A 25,046-nucleotide genomic window follows, 5' to 3' on the forward strand; every position below is an offset into this window, starting at 1 on the left:
CCTCTCCTCTGATAAATTTTATCTTCAAGATTTAATCCCCAGAAGATCACCTGTTCTGTAAAGCCTTTACCTGCTCTCCCAGGAACCTTTGCCCTTCTCATCCTACACTGCTCTTCTGGCCCACATTCTTCCAAAGTGCTCAGGACTCATTTCTTACCTACCCTCCTAAGAGCAGAGGGCTCCTTCTTAAGAAGGACTTTCTTCTCAGCATTAGTGCATTTGGGTTTCTTCTCTCTCTCCCTCTTCCTCTCACTCCATCATCATGAAAACTAAGCTATCCTATGCCATCCATTCCACTGGGTGATTATTATTATTACTGACACAGGGTCTCACTGTCACCCAGGCTGGAGTGCAGTGGCACGATCTTGGCTCACTGCAACCTCCACCTCCTGGGTGATCCTCCTCCCTCAGCCTCCCAAGTAACTGGGACCACAGGTGCAAGCCACCATACCCAGCTAATATTTATTTATTTATTTATTGAGATGGAGTCTCGCTGTGTCGCCTAGGCTTGAGTACAGTGGCACAATCTCGGCTCGTTGCACCCTCCGCCTTCTAGGTTCAAGCAATCCTCCTGCCTCAGCCTCCCAAGTAGCTGGAATTACAGGTGCCCACCACCAGGCCTGGCTAATTTTTGTATTTTTAGTAGAGACAGAGTTTCACCATATTGGTCAGGCTGGTCTCGAACTCCTCACCTCAGGATATCCACCCACCTTGGTCTCCCAATGTGCTGGGATTATGGGCATGAGCCATGGCACCCGACCACTCATTTTTATTTTTTGTAGACAGAGGGTTTTGCCATGTTGCCCAGTATGGTCTTGAACTCTTTGGCTCTAGTGATCTGCCAGCCTTGGCCTCCCAAAGCGCTGGGATTACAGGTGTGAGCCACTGCACACAGCCTCCACTGGGTCTTATTTTCAGCTAATGGTTGTGGTTAGCAAATAGGCTGTTTTAATTACACTGATAACTCTAAGACACGTGCACACTAGAAGATTTAAAGGCCACAAAGCCTTCAAAACTGTAGTACAGTGAGACGTTAACAATTTCAATTGCTCTCTTTTTCTTTTCTCTTCCTTTCTTTCTTTTCCTTTTTTTCTTTTCTTTTTTCTTTTTTTTTTTTTTGAGATGGGGTCTTGCTGTTTTGCCTAGGCTAGTCTCAAAATTCTGGGCTCAAATGAGCCTCCTGCCTCAGTCTCCTGTCTCTCTCTCTCTCTTTCAGAAGTTTAAGCAAACTTCTGGAGGGCAGGAATGAATTCATCTTTGTTGTATCCTAATATCATAGTATCTGGTCATACTAAGTTCTCAATACTTGATAGGATTTTTAATTTAAATAAAATGTTAAAACTTGTGCACAATTACACTGTGTCTTTAAAACCTAAAGTAGGCCGGGCGCGGTGGCTCAAGCCTGTAATCCCAGCACTTTGGGAGGCCGAGACGGGCGGATCACGAGGTCAGGAGATCGAGACCATCCTGGCTAACACGGTGAAACCCCGTCTCTACTAAAATACACAAAAAATTAGCCGGGCGAGATGGCGGGCGCCTGTAGTCCCAGCTACTCGGGAGGCTGAGGCGAGAGAATGGCGTAAACCCGGGAGGCGGAGCTTGCAGTGAGCTGAGATCCGGCCACTGCACTCCAGCCTGGGCGACAGAGCGAGACTCCGTCTCAAAAAAAAAAAAAAAAAACCTAAAGTAATAATTATATTCCTGGGTACCAGGACCCAGAAGACCTGAATCTGGTCAGGTTCTGCCGCCTATTAGCCATCCGCTCTTAGGCAAAGGCTCAATCTCTCTGAGCCTGTTTTTCCACTTGTAAATATTAACTACCAAATATTCTGAGTGTACTATATGCTGGGCACTGTGCCAAAAACATACATTATCATATTTAGTCTTTACAAAAATCTTGTATGGAATGTATCATTCTCTTAAGTTTACCAATATGGAAATTGAGGCTGAGACAGACAAACTGGGTGACATGCTCAAAGCTGCATAGCAGTGAGCAGCAGAGCTGCAATATGAACCTGGCTTGTCTTCTCCCAAATTCTATGTTCTTAATCACTAAGCATTACTTCCCTTACAGAATTGTTATGCAGGCTAAATAGATAATGCATATTAAGAGTGCTTTGTAAAACTATAATCCGCTATTTAATTCAGTTGGAACTGCAGAGATGAGCAGGGATGATACAAATGTAAACATGGTTTGTGTCATTTAGAAGCTCAGTTTAATGAATAATATTTAAAATACACTTTACCACAAATAAATTTAACTTTTATATATGGCTATATTAGAATACATCATATTCTATATGGTAAAAATCCATTATTATCATTATCATCCATGATTTCAGAGAGGGAGAGTTACTTAAAAAGAAGGCTTTCTGGAAGCTTCTCAGATCACTTTACTGTCCATAAGACAGACCCTGCCCACTCATCTACACCATCTGTCATTAAGCTACTCTAAGAGACTGCACTTGAGACAAATATTTACAGAGTCCACAATCATAAATTATTTTAAACAAAAAAAATTCATTACTGGCCCAGGTGCAGTGGCTCACACCTGTAATCCTAACACTTTAGGAGGCCAAGGCAGGCAGATCACTTGAGCTCAGGAGTTCAAGACCAGCCTGGGCAACATGGTGAAATCCCACATCTACAAATATAAAAATTAACAAGGTGTGGTGGCACATGCCTATAGTCCCAGCTACTCAAGAGGCTGCGGTGGAAGGATTACTTGAGCCTAGGAGGTAGAGATTGCAGTAAGCTGAGATTGTGCCACTACACTCCAGCCAGGGTGACAGAGTAAGACCCTTTCTCAAATAAATAAATAAATAACCCACTACTGTACCATCTGTCACCACATATTCTTGAACAAAATCTTTACTCTGTGATTTTAAGACCAACTTTAAAAGATAATTTTCATTTCTTATTTCGAGATTTAGAAGTGGCTAGTAGCTGATCTGACTTTCTGTGCTTATATATATCACGTCAAAAGCCCTCAACTCACCTCTATTTTTCATTCATCTTTTTTTTTAAGTTGTGTTGGTATGGGTTTTTTCCTTCATTGGGAAGGCAGCTTTTAAAATAACATATTCATTTTACGATCACACAAACACACACAAAAAACAGATGTGTTCATTGCAGAAAATATGGAAAAACATATGGTTACTTTTAAAAACTATAAAAGCATTACCTGGTTTAACTGCATACATGTCAAAATTTTGTATTCCTTCTGCTTTTAAGATATTTTCATCAATGATAAAGTTGCCAGTAAAACTTTTTGGCTTTTGGAAAATGGAATATGCTGCATCTGCAATGATATCAACTTTTCTACACTGGCTTTCGATACCAGGTCCTCCCAGCATCTCTGTAGCAGCAGTGTATATGGCTGTAGAGAAAACACACACACACATACACTCATAACTCCAAATCAAATAATAAAACTATGGAAGTAACAAGCAAGCACTACCCTTCACAATTATCAAGGCTAATTCTTTCATTTCTTAGATGATGAAAACAAGGTCCAGACTGCTTAAGGGATTTGCCAAATTTTTTTGTTGTTTTTTGTTTTTGAGACAGTCTTGCTCTGTCGCCCAGGCAGGAGTGCAATGGCGTGATCTCCGCTCACCGCAACCTCCACCTCCTGGGTTCAAGCAATTGAACCCAGCCTTCTGAGTAGCTGGGATTACAGGCGTGCGCCACCACACCCAGGAAATTTTTTGTATTTTTAGTAGAAACGGGGTTTCACCATGTTGGCCAGGCTGGTCTTGAACTCCTGACCTCGTGATCCGTCCACCTCGGCCTCCCAAAGTGCTGGGATTACAGGCATGAGCCACCAAGCCAGGCCCCAGAATTTGCCAAATGTTCCACAGAGAGAACTGGGTAGAAAACACATGTTCCTTACTCTATGCAACACTGCCTTATACTACAGACTAAACCAGAAGACTCAAAGTAAAATTCAATGAACTTTCTGATTTAGAATGCTCAAGAATTTGCATGTCTTTTAAAGGAATAACTGAAGAGACCTCTAGTAGCTTCCAGTTGATTCTCCTGATAACAGCTAAGAGATTACTGCCTGAAAACAGACAGTACCACCAGTCTTAATGCCCAAAATTTCCTTTCACATAAACATATGGAGTGCATATGAGGCTTAAAACATCAGCATTGCCTGTGATGACTCCTTCTCTGGGAAGAGAGCTTGTTTTGCCTCTTCAACACCTATCAGCCACCACCAACCACATGCACACATTCTTGTAGGAATTCACTGAACCAACAATGCCACTGATTATAAAGTGCACCATTATGTTAGGGACCACTAAGGAAACAAAAAAGCTGCCAATTAAATTATGATATATCATTCATTGTAAGATACAGACTGGTATCAGAGATGTACAAATATAATACATGGGCATCTCAGAATCAATGAAAATGGTATAAACTCTTTCACCTAGTCAGTGAATAGGTTCCTTGAAAAACACTCAATAAATATTGCTTGGATTTCTGGGGGTCCTTTTTAAATTCAGACAACTCTGTTTTGTAGAAAATATTAGAAAATAGCCAGGTGCGGTGGCTCATGCCTGTAATCCCAGCACTGTGGGAGGCCAAGGTGGGTGGATCACTTGAGGTCAGGAGTTTGGGACAAGCCTGGTCAACATGGTGAAACCCCATCTCTACTAAAAATACAAAAATTAACCAGGCATGGTGGTGAGTGCCTGTAGTCCCAGCTACTTGGGAGGCAGAGGTAGGAGGATCACTTGAATCTGGGAGCCAAAGGTTGTAATGGGCTGAGATTACTCCAGTGTACTCCAGCCTGGGTGACAGAGTGAGACTCCGTCTCAGGAAAAAAAAAAAAAAAAAAAAATGGAAATAGAAGTAAAAGGAAAAATTGCTTAATTAATTATAATTTCCCTATCCAGAGATAACTGCTGTTAATATTTGCATATAATTTTTACTATGTTAGGTGTACTTTTAAAATTATGTCTCGGCCGGGCGCGGTGGCTCAAGCCTGTAATCCCAGCACTTTGGGAGGCCGAGACGGGCGGATCATGAGGTCAGGAGATCGAGACCATCCTGGCTAACACGGTGAAACCCCGTCTCTACTAAAAAATACAAAAAACTAGCCGGGCGTGGTGGCGGGCACCTGTAGTCCCAGCTACTCAGGAGGCTGAGGTGGGAGAATGGCGTGAACCCGGGAGGCGGAGCTTGCAGTGAGCTGAGATCCGGCCACCGCACTCCAGCCTGGGCAACAGAGCAAGACTCCGTCTCAAAAAAAAAAAAAAAAAAAAAAAAAAAATTATGTCTCATATGAAGTAACTTGAAACTCTACTATTAACGGTACGTTATTAATTACACATTGTCAACAGTAACATCTCAATTTGTTTACATATATCCTAGTTTACATCAAACAAGAAAAATCTATTTATTTTCTAACATAATTCATAGGTTCACAGAAAGTCAATTTATTTAAATGTACTTAGGTTTGTGAGTTTCTAGTACTTTAGATAAAACTTATTTCCATACATTGTTAAAATACAATTTTAAATTATTATATGCTAGAATAACTTACATATTTTGGTCTATAAGATGAAATGTCTGTAGCTTTTAAGGGCCATTGGCCCTTTTGCATTCACTCAACAAATAGTTATTAAGCACTTACTATATATAAGTCAGGCGCTATTCTAGATATTAAGGACACAGATGTTGACAAAACAGACGTAAGGCATCTACCTTCATGGAACTTACTCCCTATTTTTTTAAGGTTCAATTAATTTAGGGAATTTCTTGAAAGCATTGAGTTAGAAGACACGTTTCTACTTCCTAACTAAAAATCATTTACTAGGAATATTTTTTTTTTTTTTTTTGAGATAGGGTCTCATACTGTTACCCAGGCCAGAGGTAGTGGTGAGATCATGGCTCTCAGCAGCCTTGATCTCCTGGGCTCTCAAACTATCCTCCTACGTCACCCTCCCACTACATCCAGCTTTTTTTTTTTTTTTTTTCTGAGACGGAGTCTTGCTTTGTCGCCCAGGCTGGAGTGCAGTGGCGCCATCTCGGCTCACTGCAAGCTCTGCCTCCAGGGTTCACGCCATTCTCCTGCCTCAGCCTCCCGAGCAGCTGGGACTACAGGCGCCCATCACCACGCCTGGCTAATTTTTTGTTTTTTTAGTAGAGACGGGGTTTCACCGTGTTAGCCAGGATGGTCTCAATTTCCTGACCTTGTGATCCACTGGCCTCAGCCTCCCAAAGTGCTGGGATTACAGGCGTAAGCCACTGCGCCCGGCCTTTTTTTTTTTTTTTTTTTTTGTAGAAATGGGGTCTTGCTATGTTTCCCAGGCTGGTCTCCAACTGGTGGGCTCAAGCCATCCTCCTGCCTCAGCCTCCCAAAGTGCTGGGATTACAGGTGTGAGCCACCATGTCCAGCCCTAGAAATAATTTTTTTCCTTAACCAACAGATCAAGAGCAAGAGCTCTGGTCTCACTCTTGAACTGATCCTTTATTAATTAAAAAAAAAAAAAATAGCAGGTGGATGTGGTGGCTAGAACCTATAATCCCAGATATTCTGGAGGCCGAGGCAGGAAGATCGCTTGAGCCTAGGAGTTTGAGGCTGCAGTGAGCTATGACTGTGCCACTGCATTCCAGCCTGGGTGACAGAGTGAGACCCCATCTGCTTGTCAAAAAAACACAAAAATTAAAAATGAATAAAATAAAATAAAAAATAGCACCTACCATTCATTAAGTATACCCTGTGCCAGGCATGCTATTACCTATTTTACATACATTGTCTTACTTAATTCTTAGAACCCTGAGGTAGGTCCTGTTGTTATTCCCATTTTATAGATAGGAGCACTCAAGCACAGAGAAGTTAAGTAACTTGCCCAAGGTCACAGAAGCTAAAATTCAAACACCCAGCAGCCTGACTTCAGAGCCAGGCTCTCATCCATGATGCAACTAAATGGGTCATACCTTGTTAATCAAAGTTCTTGGAGTTCAGTTATCATCTCACTCTCGAAAACTGCAGAACTTTCCTGTACATAATTGAGTATAATCTATTTTGAAACTATATGCATACATGCACACTCCTAGTCTCCATGTAAACAACATCAATTGTACAAGAATCCTTAAAAACTCTAAATTAGAAGTCTAATAAAAATATGTCATATGTAAGTATATACATGCTGTGTGTGTGTGAGTGTCTATAGAATAAGAAATGTTCCTCCAACCTATCATTACTTTAACAATCTTTCCAAGAAAGATACAAAGAAGGTACAACTAGACACTCAAAAATCAAGAAGTGGGCCATTATTTCTCAACACAGATTTTGGAATGCCAACAAGCTAACCCAACAGGTTAGAAAAAACTGATAACAATAAAAACAGGTTAACAGTAGGATAAATCAAATGAAATTCACTGATGATTTCTGGGAAAGAAAATAAGCAAGATTTATAATGAAAGCAGATAAGCCATGGATCACAAAAGTCACAACATCGACCCTAAAACTTAAGTCTTATTAAGAAATAACTGAAGAGACATCTAATAGCTTCCAACTGATTCTCCTGATAACAGCTAAGAGATTACTGCCTGAAAACAGACAGTACCACCAGTCTTAAGACCAATCAAAGATTTCCTTTCACATAAACATATGGAGTGCGTATGAAGCTTAAAACATCAGCACTGCCCATGATGACTCCTTCTCTGGGAGGAGAGCTTATTTCCCCTCTTTAACACCTGTCAGCCACCACCACACATATCCACATACTCGTGTGTGTATCCACTGAACCGATGATGCCACCGATTATACAGCACACCATTACCTTAAGGACCACTAAGGAAAGAAAAAAGCTGCCAATTAAACTATGATATATCATCCATTGTAAGATACAGACTGATATTAGAGATGTACAAATACAAAGCATGGGCATGTCAGAATCAATGAAAATGTATAAACTGTTTAACCTAGTCAGTGAACAGGTCCCTTGAAAAACAGGGAAACCAGTTTTGATTTCTAGCACCAGACAGGAAGGAGGTGAGCCACCACCTTGTCACCTCACCCTCCTTGGTTAGCTGAGTTCCCAAATCTATTTGCAATATAGTCCAGGTGACAGAGGTCTGCAGCTGCTCTGTGATACTTCTGTGGCCTTCCTCTCTGCAGCCATTACCAAATCAGTAGCTGCCATTCCCAGACTCCCCACCCCAAGCCCAAATCAAATCCACCCAAAAGTGGACTTTCCTGCTTCTACTACACTTGTCCAGACCAGTCACAAGGTAAGAAGAGTAGGCATTGTGAATACATCCCTCTCTCCTTCCCCACCCTCCATTTCAGCAGGAACCATGAAACAGGTCTTATAAAAAGAAAGAAATTACAATTCTGGAGGTGACCTAGTTGGAAGCCTGAAATTCCATGTTGTAAAACAACTGGAGGCCGGCCCTCTGATCCTTTCTCTGGATGTGCTGAATTCAGCAGGGGGAAAGTGCTAAACCCAGGAGGAGCAATGAAGTCAGTGTTGAGAAGAGCACGCAGCGGAAAAGCCAAGCGGCAGACCAGGACACTGCTGTGATTGAGGATAATATATGTTACACTGTACTCACTCCGTTAAGCACAATAAATCTCCTTTTTCTTGAAAGGCAATAATGTTGGGAGATTACTTCTGGTTCCAGCTGACATAAAGAGAGTCACTCTATGCTGTCATCTAAGATGAGGAGATGCGTGTTTTCTTTTAAATAGAGGCCTCACAAAAGCCAAGAGCCTGGCCACCCTCTCAAGTCCATTTTCACCCCTCCATTTTCATTGCCTCACTCATGAATAATGTAATATTCTAGCTAGCTTTCCTGCCTCTTCTCTCTATAATCTTACAAGCCATCCTATATTCAGATGCCAGATTAAACTTCCTAAACCTCATCAACAACCATATTACTTCAGTGCTCCTATTTTCCCTAGTTTATTATTAATCCTCTGCTGTTAAGATTCTTCAGTGGCTCTCCACTGAATATAGGTTACAATTCAAGCTCCTAAACTTGGCAGACAAGACCATCCATCTCATCCATCTTCCCCACACCCTCACACTCACCCAACATTCCAGTCAACCTGTACAACTTGAGTTGCTCAAGTTCAGTAGGAAATAACAAGCCCACACCCTATCATACATACACCAACCTTGTAGTTCCACCGCACAGACAGTATTTTCCCAAACTGCAATCTTTGCTTGTGTCGCTCCCTCTGCCAAGAAATGTCTTTCCCAGTTCTTTCTGAAACATTCCAACATCCCCTTGAGATCTCATTTCAATTGTTTACCTACTTTTGAAAATCTACTTCTCTGATCATTTATCCTGAGCTACTATGTCTCAAAGCACCCTGTAGGCCAGGCACGGTGGATCACACCTGTAATCCCAGCACTTTGAGAGGCTGAGGAGGGTGGATCACTTGAGGTCAGGAGTTCCAGAGCACCCTCGCCAATGTGGTAAAACCCGTCTCTATTAAAAAAAAAAAAAAAAAGCTTAGCTGGGCATGGTGGCACGTGCCTGTAGTCCCACCTACTCGGGAGGCTGAGGCAGGAGAATCACTTGAACTCAGGAGTCAGAGGTTTCAGTGAGCCAAGATGGTGCCACTGCATTCCAGCCTGGGTGACAGAGCAAGATTCTGTCTCAAAAATAAAATAAAATAAAATAAAAAACAATACCCAGTACATAATTCATCATACCATGCACCACAAGGAACATGACTGTAAATTGGATTTAGTGTGTCATCAAGTCTAGGACCAAGTAACATCACTGGCTCCAAGATGTCTAGTAAACCTTCTAAAATGAGTATCTTGAAGCTAAAGCAAAGATCTCAGCAATGAGCTGATTTTTCCTGCTGATCCTGATAATGCCCTCTATATTCCCTGATACAGAACATTCTGTCTATTAAATAAGCTTTGTCCAGGATATATTTTGGAGCCAGGCAGAAGGTAATCATATTGCACATTCATTGACTCATTTACTCACTCATCAAATATTTATTGAATGTCTACAATGACTACAATAAAACAAAGCAAACACTGTCCCTATCCTCAAGAAGTTTTCATTCTAGCAAAGAAGACATTAAATAATCATAATTATAAATTAATAATTACAAATGCTGTAAGTGATGTGAAGATGTACAGACCACTAAATCCGATGATCAGTCCCATTTTGTAAGAACTATCAGCATAATCTGACACAATTGATCACTCCCTGTATTAGTCTGTTCTCACATTACTATAAAGAAATACCTAGGCTGGGCACGGTGGTCACGCCTGTAATCCCAGCACTTTGGGAGGCCGAGGTTGGTGGATCACTTGAGGTCAGGAGTTCAAGACCAGCCTGGCCAAATGGGGAAACCCCATCTCTACTAATAATACAAAAAACTTAGCCAGGTGTGGTGGCGTACGCCTGTAATCCCAGCTACTTGGGAGGCTAAGGCAGGAGAATCACCTGAACCTGGGAGGCAGAGGTTGCAGTGAGCTGAGATTGAGCCACTGCGCTCCTGTCCAGCCTGGGCAACAGAGTAAGACTCTGTCTCAAAAGAAAAAAAAAAGAAAAAAAAAGAAATACCTGAGACTGGGTAATTTTAAAAAGAGGTTTAAGTGGCTCACAGTTCTACATGCTGTACAAGCATGGCTCCAACATCACTTGATTTCTGGGGAGGCCTTGGGGAGCTTGTACTCATGGCGGAAGGTGAAGAAGGAGCAGGCACATCACATGGCTAAAGGAGGAACAAGAGAGCAAGGGGGTGTGCTACATACTTTTAAAAACCAGATAAGAACTTGCTCACTATGATGAGGGCAGTACCAAGGAGGATGGTGGTAAACCGTTCATGAGAAAGCTGTCCCCATGATCCAATCAGCTCCCACCAGACCCCACCTCCAACACTGGGGATGACATTTTGACATGAGATTTAGGTGGAGACAACATCCAAACTGTATCACTCTCCATTCTCCTTGGAACAGTTTCTTCAGCAGCTTTCATCTCCTCTGGGTTTCTTCCAACTTTACTCTCCTATATGGGTCTTCCTCTTCTTCCCAACCTTTCAATGTTGAAATGGGCAATGGTCCTTTCTCTTCTTCTCACTGCCTAGATGGTATCATGTAGTTTTGTGGCTTTTAATGCCTTCTATATGTTGAAAACTCACAGACTTTAATCTCCAGCCTGGACCACTCTCCTGACCCCCATTCACAAGCCCTGCTGCCTAATGACTGTCCCCACTTGGGTGTCCAAACACAATACCCCACACTGAATTCCTAAGCTTGCCCTCCATCTGCTCTATCTGCAGCTTTCTCCATCTCAATTCCTGAGATGGAGATAGTCTCCACCGTCCTAGTAACTCAAGCCAGAAATCTTTATTTTTTTAATTTTTTTTTTTTTTTTTTTTTTTGAGTTGGAATCTCACTCTATCACCCAGGCTGGAGTGCACTGGCATGATCTCAGCTCACTGTAACCTCCACCTCCCGGGTTCAAGCAATTATCTTGCCTCAGCCTCCTGAGTGGATGGGACTACAGGCACGCATCACCAAGCCAGGCTAATTTTTTGTATTTTTAGTAGAGATGAGGTTTCACCATGTTGGCCAGGCTGGTCTTGAACTCTTGACCTCGGGTGATTCACCCACCTGGGCCTCCCCAAAGTGTTGGGATTACAGACGTGAGCCACCGCACCCGGCTATTTTCCAGAAATCTTGGAGTCACCCTTGACTCTTTCTCTCACGTCCCAAAGGCAATCCATCAGCAGATATTGTTGGTTGTACGTTGAAAATATATCAGAATCTGGCCACTCTCCACCACCTTTACTGCTGTCATCCTGGTTATAGCCACCAAAATCTGTGCCTCACTTCCTGCAATAGCCTCCCAACTCTTCCTCCCTTTGCCCCTCAAGAATCTAGGCTTGGCTGAGCGTGGTGGCTCACGCCTGTAATCCCAGCACTTTGGGAGGTCGAAACGGGCAGATCACGAGGTCAGGAGATCGAGACCATCCTGGCTAACACGGTGAAACCCCGTCTCTACTAAAAATACAAAAAATTAGCTGGGCGAGGTGGCCGGCGCCTGTAGTCCCAGCTACTCGGGAGGCTGAGGCAGGAGAATGGTGTGAACCCGGTAGGCAGAGCTTGCAGTGAGCCGAGATCACACCACCGTACTCCAGCCAGGGTGACTGAGTGAGACTCCATCTCAACAAAAAAAAAAAAAAAAATCAAGGCTTATCAGAACAGCCAGAGAGGTTTTTTAAACATTTAGGTTTGATCAGGTCCCTTCTCTGCTTGAAATCCTGAAACAACTCCTCATTTCACCCAGAGTAATCAAAGACCAAGTCTTGGCAAGGGCCTATAACATCTGACCTCCATTTCCTTATGGACATCATCTCATCTTCTACTCCTCTCCCCTCACTCTGGCGACACTGGTCTTCTCCCTGCTCTTGCATCATTCCAGCCATACTAGTCCACAGGACCTGTCCACTGCTGCTTCCTCTGCCTTGCATGTTGTCCCTCAGATAACCTTTGGCTAACCGTATTACCCCTAAGACTAACCATATGCTCAAATGTCAAAAGTCTATGCTCAAATGTCACCTTCTCAGAAAGGCCAAACCTACCTTCCCTGGTGGTCTGATAGTTAGGACTTGGCACTCTCAGAAAGACCAAACATCTCTTTTCTTTCTTTTTCTTTGAGATAGGGTTTCACTCTGTTGCCCAGGCTGGAGTGCAGTGGTACGATCATGGCTCACTGCAGCCTTGAACTCCTAAGGCTCAGGTGATCCTCCTGCTTCAGCCCCCTGAGTAGTTGGGACGACACGCACACACCACCACACCCTGCTACTTTTTGTAAAGACGGAGTTCCGCCATGTTGCTCAGGCTGGTCTCGAACTCCTGGGCTCCAGCGATCGGTCTGCTTCGGCCTCCCAAAGTGTTGGGATTACAAGCAGGAGCCACTGCTCCTGGCCTAATGCCAAACCTTTCTACCCTATTTTAAATTACCACCTTCCTTCCTCAATGGCTGAGACTCCAATCCCCCTTCCTTTGTTCTATTTTTCATAACATATTACCTTCTAGCATACTATATACTTTGCCATTCATCATGTTGTCTGTTGTATTTCTCCCAATTAGACTATAAGTTCCATAAGGACAGAGATTGTTACCTCTTTTGTTCTCTGATGTATCTTCAGCAAACAGAACACAGCTTGGCACAAAATAAGGGTCCAATGAATGTTTATTGTATGAATAAAATTTAAAATTCTTAAGAGTCAAAGAAGGCTTTTTCTAACTTTGTTACCCCAGGATCCCAAAGACCTACAGGTTAGGGAAATAAAGGAAAGTGTGGGGAGGACAAAGTACAAATGGTGGTAACAAACTCTTAAATCTCCCATACTAAATGGTAAACTCTTTGAGGGTAAGGATTGTGTCACATTCATCTTAGTACCCATGTGGCCTTGCCTTGCACCAAGTAGACAGTTAATAAATTATCTGTCAAATGCATAACAATTGAATAGTGCAGAGAACTGTGCCTGGCATGTAAGAATGAATGTTTGGGAAATGAACGAATGTAAAGTGAGAAGTCAGCTGCGCACAGTGGCTCATGCCTGTAATCCCCGTACTTTTGGAGGCTAAGACGGGCAGATCTCCTAAGCTCAGGACTTTAAGATCAGCCTGGCCAACATGGTGAAACCCCATCTCTACTAAAAATACAAAAATTAGCTGGGCGTGGTGGCGGGCGCCTGAAATCCCAGCTACTTGGGAGGCTGTGGCCTGAGAATCGCTTGAACCCAGGAGGCAGAGGTTGCAGTGTGCCAAGATCGCACCACTGCACTCCAGCCTGGGCAACAGAGCGAGACTGTCTCAAAAATAAAAAAAGAGAAAGTGACAAGTAATATAAGGGAGGTACAAAGAGGTAAAATAATGTGTTAGAACTTTGTTACCTCAGAGACTTCCCTTTCTAACTATAATTCCTAACTCTCTATATCAACTTTAATGACAACAATGATGTAGGGAGGGTGATTGAGAAATGGTGAGAAAAGGCAAAGAAATTGAAAAAGAGAGGCACGATAAAGTGTGAGCTTTTAATTTTTTTGGCTGTGACCCATAATAGGTAACATTTTCATATATGACACTTATATAAGAAACAATACTGACCCTTCCTCTGTGCAATGCACTCTAATATTTTCTATTCGATTCCACTAGAAACAAACAAACAAAAAGAAACCACAACAAAACAACTCTGGCTGCTACTCACTAAATCAATTTCACAATCCACTAAATTGATTTCATGCCTCACTAAATTGATTTCATGACTCACCAATGAGTCTTGACATACAGTTTGAGAAATATTGAAGAAGTGCCTTTTTCACTCTTTTTCCCCACTGCGAAAAACATCACTCTTCTGAAAATCTTAAAAGAATTGTCTGCTACAGAAACATAAAGGAAACAAAGAAACAATAAAACATGGTTTTGGTCCTACAGTGGGGACCAGGAAAGAAAGGAGTGTTGGCCAAATTGCAGAAGAAAGGAATTTAACCAAATTGATTCCTGGACTACTTAGAAGAAAAAGGTGGTGATTGGAAAGCTGGCTGCAACCCTCAAATATTCCTAAGAGTTACCTCAGCAGCATGCCCCAGTGCTCGGTAAATTCTCACCCATAACCCCTTGTTTCCCCTCATCTACACCACAGGCCATAGAATCTTCAGTACTTCTTGGAGCTGGGGAACTCCCTTTATCCAGTACATAGCAGACAGGAAGCAACAATGAAAAGAAATCCTTCATTTATTCCTAAACTAGAAGTCTGGATATGTTTCACACAGCTATATGTGGCAGTTCAGTTCAAGAGTACCACCAGGGCTTTAATAATACTTTGCATAAATGCCGGATTAAATATGCTTTTATTTTTTATTTTTATTTTTATTTTTTTATTTTATTTTTTTTTTTTGAGACGGAGTCTTGCTCTGCCACCCAGGCTGGAGTGCAGTGGCCGGATCTCAGCTCACTGCAAGCTCTGCCTCCCGGGTTCACGCCATTCTCCTGCCTCAGCCTCCCGAGGAGCTGGGACTACAGGCGCCCGCCTCGTCGCCCGGCTAGTTTTTTGTATTTTTAAGTAGAGACAGGGTTTCACCGTATTAGCCAGGATGGTCTCGATCTCCTGACCTCGTGATCCGCCCGTCTCGGCCTCCCAAAGTGCTGGGATTACAGGCTTGAGCCACCGCGCCCGGCCTAAATATGCTTTTAAAACCTAACTTCTACCAACCTAGATATACACTAGGTAAAAAGGCCAAAGACGTATCCCCAGTACCCATGTCTACTGCATGATAACCATCCAATCAATAGTTGTTGGATGATGAATGAATAAACAAAATAATGCCAGAAGAAAGAAGAATGGAAATAAACAATATACTAATATAAGGGTCCTTAGAGGATACAGAAAGACGTTAAATGATACGACTGGGAGAATCAAAAAAATCTGGAATGACAGAAATCCTGTAAGATAAACAACCTGGTTTTTCAAGAAATAAGTGGCAAGAAAAAAAATGAGTGTAACTGCTTTAGATTAAAAACACTTGAGACTGGCCAGGCGCGGTGGCTCACGCCTGTAATCCCAGCACCTTGGGAGGCTGAGGCAGGTGGATCACGAGGTCAGGAGATTGAGACCATCCTGGCTAACAATGTGAAACCCCGTCTCTATTAAAAATACAAAAAAATAGCCGGGCGTGGTGGCAGGCGCCTGTAGTCCCAGCTACTTGGGAGGCTGAGGCAGGAGAATGGCGTGAACCCAGGAGGCAGAGCTTGCAGTGAGCCAAGATCGCGCCACTGCACTCCAGCCTGGGCGACAGAGCAAGACTCCATCTCAAAAAAGAAAACAAAACAAAACAAAAAAACACTTGAGACTTATCAAACAAATGCAATATATGAAACAATTTAGATCCTGATGTAAATAAACCAACTGCAAAGAAAACATTTATGAGACCCTTGAGGGAATTTGAACACTGACTAGATATTAGATGGTATTAAGGTATGTTTGTTAGCTATGATAATAATTTTGCCTTTTTAAAGAGCCCTAATCATTTAAAAATGCATATTGAAGTATATACAGATGAAATGATGCTAGGATTGAGATCTGCTTAAAAATAATGTGGTGAGGGCCGGGCGCAGTGGCTCACACCTGTAATCCCAGCACTTTGGGAGGCCGAGGTGGGTGGATCACTTGAGGTCAGGAGTTCGAGACCAGCCTGGCCAACATGGCAAAACACCCGCTCTACTAAAGATACAAAAATTAGCCGGGCACAGTGGCGGGCGCCTATAATCCCAGCTACTCTGGAGGCTGGGGCAGTAGAATCGCTTAAACCTGGGAGGTGGAGGCTGCAGTGGGCTGAGATTGCGCCACTGCACTCCAGCCTGGGTGACAGAGTGAGACTCTGTCTCGAAAAATAATTAATTAATTAATAATATAATAATAATCTGGTGAGGTTAGAAGTGGGTTTAAAGGGAGATGGAGGTGTGAGGGCTGGTAAAACTAGATTGGCCATGTGGTGAAATCGCTGAAGCGGAATTGTACATGATGTACTAGTCTCCCTACTTGTATACATGTTTGTACATATGTTTGACTATTTTCATAAGTAAAAGTTTGAAAAATATGCAACAAAGGGCTTTAGAGATTATTTATAATACCGAATTTTACATAAGGGGAAACTAGGTACAGACAGCTACTGCAGCTCACACAGCTAAGACTATGTGCAATACAGAAACTGAATTATTTTATTTTTATTTTTTCGAGGGACTGGTTCTTTAGTTCATAAAGACACTTGTCAATATTCAGTATCAAAACAGTTGCACTATTGATTTTTCTTTCTCCCAATCAGCCCCAAAGAGACTACACCAAAGGCAAGTACATTTTAAACCAATAAGCTGCAGGATGTACACCTAACAGACCTCATAGAAACCTTACCAGGGCAGAGAGTGGTGGCTCATGCCTATAATCCCAGCACCTTGGGAGACCAAGGCGGGTGGATCACCTGAGGTCAGGAGTTCAAGACTAGCCTGGTCAAAATGGCGCAACCCCATCTCTACTAAAAATACAAAAATTAGCCAGGCATGGTAAAAGGCTCCTGAAGTCCCAGCTACTTGGGAGGTTGAGGCATGAGAATTGCTTGAACCCGGGAGACGGAGGTTGCCGTGAGCTGAGATCATGCCACTGCACTCCAGCCCAGGTGACAGAGCAAGACTCCGTCTCAAAAAAAAAAAAAAAAAAAAAAAAAAAAGCCTTACCAGAAAGTGGGGATTGGGTAGGGAAAGAAACTTTAAAAGATGAGCAAAGCCGGGCGCGGTGGCTCAAGCCTGTAATCCCAGCACTTTGGGAGGCCGAGACGGGCGGATCACGGGGTCAGGAGATCGAGACCATCCTGGCTAACACGGTGAAACCCGTCTCTACTAAAAATACAAAAACTAGCGGGCGAGGTGGCGGGCGCCTGTAGTCCCAGCTACTCCGGAGGCTGAGGCAGGAGAATGGTGTAAACCCGGGAGGCGGAGCTTGCAGTGAGCTGAGATCCGGCCACTGCACTCCAGCCCGGGCGACAGAGCAAGACTCCGTCTCAAAAAAAAAAAAAAAAAAAAAGATGAGCAAAGTGCCAGCCCACGGACTATAGAGGCTATCACAACCATACGGGGCTGGCCAGGGTGTAGCAAACCCAAAGAAGCAAAGAGAAACTGAGTAATTTTAAATACTAATGTGACGTTTGGATATTTCATCAAAATTAGTTCTGGCAGGGCACAGTAGCTCACGCCTGTAATCCCACCAATTTAGGAGGCTGAGGTGCAAGGATTTCCTGAGCCCAGGAGTTCGAGACCAACCTGGATAACATGGCAAGACCCCATCTCCACACACACACACACAAAAAAACTAAAAAACCAGCTGGGCATGGTGGTATGTGCCTGTGGTCCTAGCTATTTAGGAGGTTGAGGCAGGAAGATGGCTTGAGCCCAGGAGGTCAAGGCTGCAGTGAGCTGTGATCATGCCATTACACTCCAGTCTGGGTAACAGGGCAAGATCTTATCTCAAAATAAATAAATAAAAATCAGTTCTATCATTTCTTTACCTGAACTATATTATATGGTTAATTGAGAATCTGGAATACAGAATAAGTGTGCTAAAAAGAAAATTAACAAAATGTGACGCCGAGAATATGAAAGCTCAACGGCTCTCACAGAAGGGAAGATACAGATGGAACTAATTTCCATAATTAATAGATTATGGAAGCCTATTTGCAACTTTACAATCAAGAGTTCAAACATTTGAACAGTATCTAGGTAGATCACCTCTCTGGTTGCATTATATTTATATGATTTATTTGCCCTAACAAAATTTGTAACCACTAAGGACAGAAACAATATGTTACTGCTTAATTCTCCAATAGTTCCAAGTTTGAGATATGACTAAAAAGTAATATTTCAATTTTATTAAGCATTTAAAAACTTACATGGAGATTTTATAGTAGTTCAGTATAAGTTACCAACTTACCAAGTCCACTTAGTAGATAGGAACATTACACAAAAATTTCCAGCAAATCAAGTAAGACCTTAATGCCTTAGCTATCACATTTAATACTAACACAGCATTAAGTAGTAGAAAGGATGCAAGAACTGAAGTTAAAAAAAGGGAAGAAACGGCATATATATAATGATGAAAAGAAAAGCCTTCCCATTATTGACAAGAACACAACAAATATATGTCCCATCATTGTTACTATTCAACACTGTTCTAAAAGGATTAGCTAATCTAATAAGAAATGGAAAAATAATTTAACATATAAGGAAAAGGCAGAAACACCATTGTCACTTTTTGTGATAAGACTCTAAACCTAAAAAAACTAGGAGAATCTGCAAAAAACTTTTTAGTACTAATAAGAGAGTTCGGTTTACTAGTATATTTGTAATAAAGATATATCGTTTTTATATTAATATATACTTTAACAAATTAGAAAATATATTGAAAACAATAAAAATATAAAATATTGGCTGGGTGTGGTGGCTCACGCCTGTAATCCCAGCACTTTGGGAGGCCGAGGCGGGTGGATCACAAGGTCAGGAGATCGAGACCATCCTGGCAAATACGGGTGAAATCCGTCTCTACTAAAAATACAAAAAAAAAAATTAGCCGGGCGTGGTGGCAGGCGCCTGTAGTCCCAGCTTTTTGGGAGGCTGAGGCAGGAGAATGGTGTGAACCTGGGAGGCGGCAGAGCTTGCAGTGAGCCGAGATTGCGCCCCTGCACTCCAGCCTGGGCGACAGAGCAAGACTCCGTCTCAAAAAATATATATATATATACATATATATATATATAATATCTAGTAATATATTTAACTAAAAATGGATAGGACTAGTCTTCTGCTTCTGGAAATACGTTTTCTTTTTTTCACTGCTGGGGGCTGACATCCCTAACACCGCATTGTTCATGGATCAACTATATGATGACTTATAAACTCTAAAGGGCTGTCTTATTACAATAAAACTATAAATAAGCAATAAGCATTTTTTAAAAGCACTGCTGGGCTCTCAATAAGTCAAGAGAAAACTACTAGCGAAGGCTAGAGAGAAGGAGAGAAGAGAGTACAGTAAAGCAAGAAAAAAAGAAACCAAGGACATAAGAATAGGAATGTTATTACAGATTCTATGATTGCCTGCACAGAAAATCCAAGAGACTCTAAATTATTAGACTCAACAAGAAAGTTTAGAAAGATAGCTGCCTGTAATGTTTAAATGCAAAAACATTTCTACACCCTAGCACCAAACAGAAAATATAATTTTTTTAAAAGATACCATCTAGGGCGGGTGTGGTGGCTCACGCCTATAATCCCAGCAGTTTGGGAGGCCAAGGCAGTAGGATCATCTGAGGTCAGGAGTTCAAGACCAGCCCGGCCAACATGGTGAAACCCTATCTCTACTAAAAATACAAAAATCAGCTGGGCATGGTGGCAAGTGCCTGTAATCCCAGCCATTTGGGAGACTGAGGCACAAGAATCACTTGAGCCTCAGAGGCAGAGGTTGCAGTGAGCCAACTGGGCCACTGCACTCCAGCCTAGGCGACAGAGTGAGACTGTCTCAAAAAACAAACAACAAACAACAACAAAGACACTATCTAGAATTGTAGCTGCCTCAAAACGAGATGTTAGAAAGCGTTCCCTTCCCTAATCTTCCCATGCTCATATGAGTCCTTCAGAACTCAGTGACTTCTGGCCTGGTGCAGTGGCTCACGCCGGTAATCCCAGCACTTTGGGAGGCCGAGGCAGGTGGATCACCTGAGGTCAGGAGTTTGAGACCAGTCTGGCCAACATGGTGAAACCCCCTCTCTATTAAAAATACAAAAATTTGCTGGGCATGATAGCGCACGCCTGTAATCCCAGCTACTCGGGAGGTGGAGGTTGCAGTGAGCTGAGATTGTGTCACTGCACTCCAGCCTGGGCGACAAGAACGAAACTCTGTCTCAAAAAAAAAAAAAAAAAAAAGAAAGAAAAGAAAAGAAAAGAATTCAATGACTTCCACATTTCCCTCTACCCCAAATTCTAGGTTTTGAAGACAGTGTAGTCAAAATTTAGCCAGGCACAGCAGTGGGCGCCTATACTACAGACAAGTATTACACTTTTCTCTTCTCCTATCTCTTCAACATAGAGAGTTGATATTTGGCACCTGTATTTCATATTTCCAGTTATTCTATGTAATCCATGTACATTTGACCATGTATTAAATATGCTACAGGTTTATTTGCTAGCCATTATTTTCTCTCCTCTTTTTTTCTGACTCCTATCTTGAAAACTCTCTGTTCTGACAGATTTGCTGCTTGGTTAATAGCCCTTTCTACAAGACTCTTCTCAAGTGTGGTAGCATATCCACATATCTTCCCTTCATCTTGTTAATAAATAACTATCTTGGCTGAGTCCCTTTCCATCAGTAACGTACAGGTGTTATTCCACTGCCTTCTAGTTTCTGGCATTGAAGATAAAAGAGCCTGCAATCTTTTTCCTTGTAAGTAACATATATTCTGCCTGAAGGCTTGGAAGATTTTTTTTTTTTTTTTTTTTTTTTTTTGAGGCGGAGTCTCGCTCTGTCGCCCGGACTGGAGTGCAGTGGCCAGATCTCAGCTCACTGCAAGCTCCGCCTCCTGGGTTTCCGCCATTCTCCTGCCTCAGCCTCCCAAGTAGCTGGGACTACAGGCGCCCGCCACCTCGCCCGGCTAGTTTTTTGTATTTTTAGTAGAGACGGGGTTTCACCGTATTAGCCAGGATGGTCTCGATCTCCTGACCTCGTGATCCGCCCGTTTCGGCCTCCCAAAGTGCTGGGATTACAGGCTTGAGCCACCGCGCCCGGCCGGAAGATTTTTTTATCCTTGAAATTCTGAAGTTCTCCCAGATGTCTTTCTCCCCCTCATAAATTCAGCCTCAAATCTGGTAAACCTTTCAGTCTACATCCATATCGGTCTTTCTTCTGCTCAAGGGAATTGTTTCCTATTAGTCATTCAATTATTGTTTCTCCTCTATTTGTTCTCTTTCCAGCCATCCTTCTGGGACGTCTGATATTTGCATGTGAAGTTCTCTGGATGTGTCCTCTAAGCCTCTCTCCATTTTCTTCAGGGTGTTTTTGCTCTTCTGAGATATTTCTTGCAGTAGTCTATCCAAGCTGCTTACTCAGGTGTTACTCAACATCCAACCCTTCAACTACTATATACATATATGTATTTTATTTGTTTTATTTATTTATTTTTTTTTGAGACGGAGTCTCACTCTGTCGCCCAGGCTGGAGTGCAGTGGCACCATCTCGACTTACTGCAAGCTCCGCCTCCCGGGTTTACGCCATTCTCCTGCCTCAGCCTCAGCCTCCCGAGTAGCTGGGACCACAGGCGCCCGACACCACGCCCAGCTAATCTTTTGTGTTTTTAGTAGAGACGGGATTTCACCGTGTTAGCCAGGATGGTCTCCATCTCCTGACCTCGTGATCCGCCCGTCTTGGCCTCCCAAAGTGCTGGGATTACAGGCGTGAGTCACCACGCCCGGCCCATATATGTATTTTAAAAACACAATCTATTTTTAGTTCCAGAAAGCATTTTTCATACTATAATTCAATCTCTTATGTCATGATTTTTCTTTTCGAATTGAGATATTTTCTGTTTCTTTAGCAGTTGTATTTCACTGAAAACTACTATTCTGGGTATTCTGTTTATTTTTTCTGTGTCTGGATATTGGGTCCTCTTAGCTGTACTACAATTTTTCTTTGTTTCCTCATAGCACTGTTCACCCTTATGTAGCTTTTTTTTTTTTTTAACAGTCTCGCTCTGTCACCAGGATAGTTTAAATGATGCCAGCCTTGCCAGCAGTAGTAAGTTATCATATCAGATATACCAGTCACTGAATCTATTTTGGGACTTGATGAAGTCTCTGAGGTCTCCTCACTTGCACACCTCAAGGATAGGAAATACTTACCTTGCCTGTTGAGCCACCCCGTTGAGTCCTCAGATCTCCATGGTCAAAGCCCTCTCCAGGAACTTCTGAGTATCTGTTCTTGTCTCAAGTTCTCTCCCCTGGCTCCATTCTGTCCTCTAGCTCAGAACAGTCTTTCACAAGCTTCTCAAGTTCCGTCTCTTACAGAATCAAGTCCTACTTCTTCTTTCCTAGTCCTACCTGCCCACCACCCTAGCAGCTGCTCCAATCAGGGGAACGGGAGGACAGCAGGGACATGACTTCCAGTAGTCATCTTCCTAGAAACCCCCTCTGCTGGCAAATTCAGTGAAAAGGAAATTTGCCATCAGTAGAAGTGATTTTTCTTTGTTTTGTTTTTTTTTTTTCCCGAGACGGAGTCTCGCCGTCTCCCAGGCTGGAGTGCAGTGGCCTGATCTCGGCTCACTGCAAGCTCAGTCTCCCAGGTTCATGCCATTCTCCTGCCTCAGCCTTCCCAGCAGCTGGGATTACAGGCGCCCACCAGCACGCCCGGCTATTTTTTGTATTTTTTAGTAGAGACGGGGTTTCACCGTGTTAGGCAGGATGGTTTCGATCTCCTGACCTTGTGATCCGCCCGCCTCGGTCTCCCAAAGTGCTGGGATTACAGGCGTGAGCTACCGCGCCCGGCCTAGAAGTGTTTTAAAAAATGTAATGAGGCTGGCGCAGTGGCTCATGCCTGTAATCCCAGCACTTTGGGAGGCCGAGGAGGCTGTATCACTTGAGGTAAGAAGTTTAAGACCAGCCTGGCAAACGTGGCAAAGCCCCCCTTCTACTAAAAAAAAATACAAAAAAAATTTTTTAAATGTAATGAAGAGGCCGGGCACAGTGGCTCACACCTGTAATCCCAGCACTGGGAGGCCGAGGCTGGCGGATCATGAGGTCAAGGGATTGAGACCAGCTGCTTGGGAGGCTGAGGCACAAGAACTGCTGGAACCCGGGAGGCAGAGGTTGCAGTGAGCTGAAATCACACCACTACACTCCCCCCGGACCAAAAAAATAATAAGTGTCAGGGACAATACATGAAAATCTAACAAATGAAGTTTTTAACAATACATACCTGTTTTAGGCCATAATGCATTGACTGCAATTTCACCTTTAAATTCTTCTGCCATTCCAAGCACATACATGGACATACCATACTTAGCAATAGTATAAGCTGAAAGAAGCACAAAAAATAATAATTATAAAAGAAATTAATTTGATTAACTTGTGAGTAGAAATAACCATTTTTCTATTACTATTTTCTTCCTGATATATGTGTGCATGTATGTATATACATATATATGTGTATATATCTATGTGTGTATACATATACATGTATATATATGTATATACATACAACACATCCACACACAGATATATATCAGGAAGAAAGTAGTAATACACACATGTATACACACACACATACATATATACATACGTATACACATATTCTTTTTTTTTTTTTTTGAGACAGGGTCTCACTCTGTCACTTGGGCTGGAATGCAGTGGTGCAATCATGACTCACTGCAGACTCTACCTTCTGGGCTCAAGCGACCCTCCCACCTCAGCCTCCCAAGTAGCTGGGACTATGGGCACGTGCCACCAAGCCTGACTAATTTTTCAATTTGTTGTAGAGACAGGGCTTTGCCATGTTGCCCAGCCTGGTCTTGAACTCCTGGGCTCAAGCAATCCATCTGCCTTGGCCTCCCAAAGTGCTGGGATTACAGGTATGAGCCACCACACCCAGCCTGCCTAATATATTTTTGAGAATTCTTTTCAATAATATAAAATATAACTTTTAAATGTACTATTTTCTAAAGAACAGTTTTTATAGAAGTGAACAGAGATGAAATCATTTATATATTTTCCTCCTAATATTTGATTAAAATAAAAGTGACTGTAATAAACTTTCATTTTTCTTAATACTATGAAGGTAAATTACATTATTATTTCTTAATATGTTTTACCATTTTTTTTTTTTTTTTGAGACACAGTTTCACTCTGTTGCCCAGGCTGGAGCACAGTGGTGTGATCTTAGCTCACTGCAAACTCCACCTCCCTGGTTCAAGTGATTCTTGTGCCTCAGCCTCTGAGTAGCTGGGATTACAGGTGTATGCCACCATGCCCAGCTAATTTTTGTATTTTTAGTAGAGATGGAGTTTCACTATGTTGGCCAGGCTGGTCTCAAACTCCTGGCCTAAAGTGATCTGCCTGCCTCGGCTTCCCAAAGTGCTGGGATTACAGATCTGAACCACCAAGTCTGGACTCTTTTTTTTTTTTTTTTAAGTATGAAAGTGTTTATTTAAAGGGAAACTGCTGCTAGTAAAACAATCATTACAAAAGGCTGCAAATGTATTTAACCTAGTCAATTAAAGTGGAACTTCTTTCAGTTTTGCTCTGTGGGTTCCCATTCCAAGTGCCTTTCCAAATGTTAGTGAATTGTGCTGAAATAAAAACTAAGTGTTTGATACAACTATTTTAAAGAAGGCACCTATACGTAAATCTTATTGCTTAGCATATTTACCTTAAACCATTGATATGCTATGAAAGGTAATAGGGTTTTTTTTTTGTCGTGTTTTTTTTTTGTTTTTTTGTTTTTTTTAGAGTCAGGGT

At 42.4% G+C, this 25,046-nt stretch overlaps 1 protein-coding gene across 1 annotated transcript in view; it reads right to left on the reverse strand.

Moving 5' to 3' along the window:
• HSDL2 (hydroxysteroid dehydrogenase like 2) overlaps nucleotides 1-25,046 on the reverse strand; it is an 85,693-nt gene that overhangs the window by 31,040 nt on the left and 29,607 nt on the right. The window contains 2 exon segments of the mRNA XM_033237800.1: nucleotides 3,185-3,379; nucleotides 23,509-23,607. Of these exon segments, the coding sequence (XP_033093691.1) occupies nucleotides 3,185-3,379; nucleotides 23,509-23,607 (294 nt within the window).

This window comes from Trachypithecus francoisi, unplaced genomic scaffold (assembly GCF_009764315.1).
Source record: "Trachypithecus francoisi isolate TF-2019V2 unplaced genomic scaffold, Tfra_2.0 Lachesis_group16, whole genome shotgun sequence".
NCBI classification, from domain to species: domain Eukaryota; kingdom Metazoa; phylum Chordata; class Mammalia; order Primates; family Cercopithecidae; genus Trachypithecus; species Trachypithecus francoisi.